Source organism: Elaeis guineensis, chromosome 2 (assembly GCF_000442705.2).
Source record: "Elaeis guineensis isolate ETL-2024a chromosome 2, EG11, whole genome shotgun sequence".
Taxonomy (NCBI): domain Eukaryota; kingdom Viridiplantae; phylum Streptophyta; class Magnoliopsida; order Arecales; family Arecaceae; genus Elaeis; species Elaeis guineensis.
In genome coordinates this window covers 70,999,245-71,006,153 of record NC_025994.2, presented here as the reverse complement: position 1 = coordinate 71,006,153, position 6,909 = coordinate 70,999,245, and the positions used below count along the sequence as shown (strand labels likewise).

At 42.1% G+C, this 6,909-nt stretch overlaps 1 protein-coding gene across 1 annotated transcript; it reads right to left on the bottom strand.

Annotated features, from left to right (window-relative positions):
* Positions 1-5,674: 5,674 nt before the first annotated feature.
* On the bottom strand, positions 5,675-6,527 carry LOC140855438 (uncharacterized). The gene is made up of 2 exons (XM_073251318.1): positions 5,961-6,527; positions 5,675-5,862 (listed from the first exon to the last, which is right to left on the bottom strand). Exons 1-2 carry the CDS (start codon positions 6,460-6,462, stop codon positions 5,846-5,848), a joined length of 519 nt encoding a protein of 172 aa, XP_073107419.1. The 5' UTR covers positions 6,463-6,527; the 3' UTR covers positions 5,675-5,845.
* Positions 6,528-6,909: the final 382 nt, after the last annotated feature.

The following is a 6,909-nucleotide window of genomic DNA, read 5'->3' as shown; positions in this document are numbered from 1 at the left end:
TTGAGGGGTTGGTGAACTTGAAACGAAAACTTCTTTTGCTGAAGAGGGCTTTTTGCTTAGGACTGAAATGAATGCTTCAATCTCTTGTGTTTTTCCCTCCTTTAAGTGCCTTTATATCTTCAATAGATGATGGAGAGTAATCTGAACAGGATTAGAGCCGTTGGAGTACATTAAATAAACAATAAATATGGTCAAAATAAGCTGAAAAACTAGTCGTTATAAAATTTTCGTCACAGAGGTCGACCCTATGAGTCGACCTCTGTGGCGCAGAATAAAAATGACTATTTTGTATTTTTGGCTTGCACGAACAACAGAGGTCAACCCTAGGGTCATCTGTAGGAACCAGATCTAGGGTTTCAGGATTAGATCTTGAAACTTTTTCAAGATCATACAGCGGAAGACTAAAATAAATCAAAATTTATTTTCTAAGATCAGAAAATCCCTAGATCTAAGATCCTATTACATGATTATTACATAGCATTAAATCAAAAATTAAAATATATATAAATATAGTATGAACTACATGTTGATCATATCAACATGTTTCTATGCTAGCTACATCTAATGTATGTATTAAATAATAGATCAGATCTATTACCTTGCAAGTTAGACGCTCTAACCTTGCTGATCCGGGCTTAAGGATGATGTTGCAAGCCGCACACGCGTCCGGCCTCTAGGAGTCGTCCACACGAGCCCACGAATCTCGATCAGAAGTCCTGCTTCAGGAAATCAGCACAGTATGCTAGTACTGCGCTGATCCTTCTTTGATGGTTGATCAGGTGCCTCCTTCTTCTTGATTTGGACTCTTCCAAAGATGGAAAGTAGAAGGAGGAGTTTCAGATCTGAGACGCTCTCAGGAAACTCAAGATGGAAGGAGAAAGATATGAAAATAAAAACCCTAGAAGAAGACCCTCTTCTTCTTCACGTTTTTCTCTCTAGACACCCAAACTTGCATCTTTTATATCTCCACAACCCAAAGGTATTTCTCTCTGATTTTTGGATGGCAGAAAGGCCTCTCAAAAAACTATCTCTCCTTCAAATTTCATGAAGAAACTCATCTTATATAGAGAGATATGATAGAGTCCTTGTCTAGGTCAAACACCCAGTCAAGGCTTATCCAAACATGGCAAGTAAAGGGACGCCCAACTCTTGAGCACCTCCTCCATATTTTCGTGCATGGATCATCAGAAAAGGATGTACAATATAAACCCTAAAAGCCACGAAAATTCCAAAAAAAAATTGGATAAATTCGGTGCAAAATTGAAAGAGTTTTGGATTTCTAAAACTCTATCTCATAGAATTCGAAATCCAAACTTATTCCTTTTAGATTTGATCCAAATCACCTTCCATGTAAGAAAGAAGAGAGGAGACCTTTTGTGAACGTGGGAGAGATCTGGGAGAGGGCTTTTGTCGCACAAAATAAGTGGAGATTGACGTTGAATAAGAGAGAGGGCGTGGAGAAGGTTTATGTGGCGCAAGGTGGAATCCTAGTCCTACTAGGATTCTGTCTCATAACTTGTTTTAATTTGGTTTCCCAAACCAAATCAAATCAAAATTAGATCAACCCAACTAAAATAGGTCTTAACCTAATTAAGAACTTAATTTAATCAGATTAAATTAGATTTAAATCTGATTTAATTTTCTAATCAAATTAGAAATTAGATTGACCCAAGTCCTAGTTGAACTAGGACTAGTTTTTCCTTGCACTTGGCTTATCCAATAAACCAATTGGACTTGATCCAATCAAGCCCAAACCAAATCTAATTAAATCATATTTAATTAGACTTAATCTCAGTCCATTGGCTTAATCAAATTAAGCCAATTAACAATCAAATTGCTAATCGATCCTCCTGCAACACTTGCACTGGGTTAAATGTCAATCGTATTGATTATTTAACCCTATAATGATTCTTAATCGTTGATCAACCATCCGATCGGATCATGAACTCTAATGTGTGTGACCTCATAGGTCCGAACCTAAGCCGGTAGCATAGAAATAAATTTCTATACCAATCGAAGTGACCATCTAGCAATGGTACCCGACGTCCGGATAGGTCGAATGTGTAGAACAACATCCTTAGAACCCATGCGGATATAGTTTTCATATAATTCATCCCCTTGACCAAAATGATCATAGGACACCCCAGAGCTCAACTGTCAACTCTGATCAGGTTGTCCACATTGTATTTCAAAATATCAAATCCATCTGATGGATTACCCTGGCCAAGGTTTTGCTAAATTGAAATACAGCGACTCATTCTTCTCCAACTCTTGGAGTGGTCAATCCCATCTCGATCACACTCTGACTTCGCAAGTACTTGACTATGCCCAGAAGCCTTCCGTCCCTGAATTAGAAATTCAGTTAGTCCAGTACCAAAGCACAGTGAGTTGCTTGCAAGTCACTGAGGTGATTCAAGTCTAAGGGACACTTATACCTATATCCCATCAGAGACATTCTCGACAGCAGAATGCTCTGGAGTTGGTCACGTTCAATGATGATGTACCCTTACATCTCACCTGTATGCCATACCAGTGTCTCCACACTCCTTGGTTAAGAGGACAACCAACCCATATGGCCTACAGCGACCTATGCTCGATAGAAGCTGTCGTCCTTATTAACAGCTATCATTTGGTCGTGAACAGTTTTAAGGACTAATCGATAAATCCTCTCTTTATCGAATCTAAATAGTCCTAAGGACTTCATCATAACAACGGAGTTCATTAGAAGATGAAAGCTTATGATGAAAATGCCAAATATATTTTATTTATTAACAAATCAATTACAATACTTGGTTGCTCAACCGTCAACAGCTTGACGATTGGCTTTTTGGGACACATTTTCCAACAACTCCCACTTGTCCTAAAGCCACTCGGCACAGTATCTAATACCCATCTTCGACTTATGGTTGTCGAACTCCTTTATTGCCAGGGCTTTAGTGAAGGGGTCGGCTAGGTTCTCCTTTCCATCGATCTTCTGAAGGTCGACGTCACCTCGATCCACGATCTCCGGACCAGGTGGAAGCGGCGTAAGATGTGCTTCGTCCGCTGATGTGCTTTGGGTTCCTTCACCTGAGCTATGGCACCAGTGCTGTCGCAGTAGAGCAGGACCGGACCATCGAGGGAGGGTGCTACTCCGAGCTCGTTGATGAATTTCTCAGCCACACAGCTTCCTTCGCGGCATCTGATGCTGCGATATACTCTGCTTCACAAACAGAGTCTGCCACAGTATGCTGCTTGGAACTCTTCCAGCAGATGCTCCACCATTCAGAGTAAAGATATAACCCGACACACTCCTGCTGTCATCATGGTCAGATTGAAAGCTAGAGTCTGTGAACCCCACAAGTTTCAGATCTGACTCGCCATAAATCAACCATTGGTCCTTAGTATTTCTCAAATACTTAAGGATGGCTTTAACCACTTTCCAGTGGTTTTCTCCAGGATCAGATTGGTATCTACTCACTACTCCTAGTGAGTATGCCACATCTGGTCTTGTACATGTCATGGCGTACATGATAGATCCCACGGCTGAAGCATATGGGACTCTACTCATACGCTCTCTCTCTTCAGGAGTTGTCGGATAATCCTTCTTAGAGAGAGAAATTCCTTGGCCTATCGGTAGATAGCCCTTCTTGGAATTCTCCATGCTGAACCTCTTCAGCACAGTATCTATGTACATGGACTGGGATAACCCAAGCATCCTTTTAGATCTATCCCTATAGATCTTCATCCCTAGGATGTAGGATGCTTCACCCAAGTCCTTCATGGAGAACTGTGATGACAACCAAACTTTTATTCCCTGTAGTGCGGGGATGTCATTCCCGATTAAGAGAATGTCATCCACGTACAAGATAAGGAATACCACAACTGGACCATTTGCCCATTTATAGATGCAGGGCTCTTCTCCATTCTTAATGAAGCCATACGTTTTGATCACCTTATCAAAACGCATGTTCCAACTCCGAGAAGCTTGCTTCAATCCATAAATGGATCTCTGAAGCTTGCACACCTTGGACTCATCTGTGGATGTAAACCCCTCAGGTTGTATCATATACACCTCTTCGGTCAGCTCTCCATTAAGAAAAGCTGTCTTTACATCCATCTGCCAGATCTCATAATCTAGATGGGCAGCTATTGCAAGCATTATCCGAATAGATTTTAGCATTGCCACAGGAGAAAATGTCTCGTCATAGTCAATACCATAACGTTGACGATACCCCTTGGCAACCAGACGGGCTTTATAGGTCTCCACCTTTCCGTCTGCGCCCCTCTTCCTTTTGAAGACCCATTTACACCCAATGGGTTTAACCCCTTTAGGTGGGTCAACCAATGTCCATACATCGTTGACCTTCATGGACTCCATTTCGGATTTCATGGCTTCAAGCCATTTCTCGGAATCAGGTCTCTGCATAGCATCCATATAGATGATCGGATCCTCATTATTCTCATCAAGTTCGATGGGATCACCATCCCGGACTAAGAAACCGTAGTATCTGTCCGGCTGACGTGGTACTCTACGGATCGCCTTAATGGTACAGGTATATTGGGCTCCGGATCTGATCTAATCATATCCGACTCAGGTTCAGCTATTGGTGTCGGTCCTTCTACCTGTTGAACTTCATCAAGTTCAACCTTAGAGGCAACGGTTCCTTCACCAAGGAACTCCTTTTCTAAAAAGATTGCCTTAAGGCTGACGAACACCTTTTGTTCATCAGCATGGTAGAAAAAATATCCTTTTGTCTCTTTGGGGTACCCTATGAATGAGCATTTGTCAGATCTAGGTCCAAGTTTGTCTGTGACTAATCGTTTGACATAGGCCGGGCACCCCCAGACCCTAAGGTGTGAAAGTGCTGGCTTACGTCCCGTCCATATCTCATATGGAGTCTTAATTACAGACTTACTTGGAACCCTATTTAATAGATAACAAGCCGATTCGAGTGCATATCCCCAGAAGGATATCGGCAAGCTAGCAAAACCCATCATGGATCGGACCATGTCTAACAGAGTCCGATTCCTCCTTTCAGACACACCATTATGCTGTGGTGTTCCTGGAGGAGTCCATTGGGAGAGAATCCCATTCTCTCCTAGATATGTGAGAAATTCACTAGAAAGGTATTCTCCTCCTCGATCAGATCGAAGAGTTTTAATACTCTTCCCAGTTTGTTTTTCTACTTCACTTCGGAATCGTTTGAACATTTCAAATGAATCCGACTTATGTTTCATCAGATAGAGATATCCATATCGGGATAGGTCATCCGTGAAAGTTATGAAGTAGAAATATCCACCTCTAGCACTGGTGCTCATGGGTCCGCATACATCAGTATGTACTAGGCCCAAGAGCTCAGTAGCTCTCTCACCTTTTCCAGTAAAAGGTGACTTGGTCATTTTACCAAGAAGACAGGACTCACAGGTTGGAAGTGATTCACAATCACTTACTTCGAGGATTCCCTCTTGAGTCAACCTGTTTATTCTGTTCTTGTTTATATGACCTAGCCTACAGTGCCATAAGTAGATATCTGACACACTATCTAATCTAGGGTGCTTGCCAGTTGAATAGACTATATTAACAGGTTGTGATAACATATACACACCATTGTTCAAATGTCCACAAAAAATAGTAACACCATTCTCAATGATATTACAAATTTGTTTCTTTATTGAAATTTCATAATTATTTTTGGCCAGAAGGCCTACAGAAATGACATTTAAAAAGAAACTGGGACAGAAATGACAATCATTAAGAACAACGATATGGGATTCAAATACAAGTTTCAAGATTCCTAATGCTAGAACTGGAACTGGTCTTCCATCTCCAACGTTCAGGAACCTCTCGCCTTGCTCGAATCTCCTACTGACCTGCAACCCCTGCAACGAATTGCAAATATGGTAAGGGCTACCGGTATCCAATACCCAGTCAGTTATATCACAAATAGAGAAATTGCAAGGAGTTATCATATAAATACCTTGCCCAGCAACAACTTGCTGCTTTCTCTGCCTGTTCGGGTCTAGGGAGGCAATGTACTGGGGACAGTTCCTCTTCCAGTGCCCCCGCTTCTTGCAAAAGAAGCATTCAGCTTGACTCTTATCGGGTTTGATCTTTTTGGTCTGACACTGCACAGTTGTCCTAGCCTGAACTTGCACCTTCTTTACTTTCTTCTTCTTGTTCTTCTTCCCTTTCTTAAAGGGTCGAGAACCAGAAGATGAACCTCCCACTAAGTTCACCGACTCTTTATGGAGTTGGTGATCTTTCTCAAAGTTCTGAAGTAACCCCAGTAATCCATGGTAGTTTACTTCAGGCTTTGTCATTCTATAATGAGTGAGGAATGGGAGATAAGACTTGGGCAGCGAGTTCAGTATTGCATCTTTCCCAAGCTGCTCATGCAAGGGAAAGCCGAGCTTGCTCAATCGTTCCATCAGCTCGATCATGTACAATACATGATCAGTGACAGAGGCACCATCCCGCATTTTGGCGTTGAAGATGGCACAACTAGTCTTGTGCCTCTCCACGTCATCGGGTGTGCCAAAGGCATCCTCCAACACTTGAAGCATGTCCTTTGCTGAGCCGTCTCGAATCTGCGACTGAACTCGTCGCTCATAGCAGCCAGCATGATACAGCGCACCGTGGTCCGGTCACTGAGCCACTTCTGGTAAGTGTCTCTGACTGTTCCACGTGCATTGACAGCTGGCTCCTCAGGTGCAGGATCCATTATCACATATAGGATCCGTTCATGCTCCAGGACTATCTTCAACTTTCGGTACCAGCTACCGAAATTGGGTCCCACCAACTTATCATTGTCCAACAATGATCGGAGTGATAGGGAAGTGGCCATATTTGCACAAAAGAAAACCATAACCTAATTAGTAATTGATTCATTAAACCTAAAGATTTGGACTTTAATCAAAAGGTTTCTC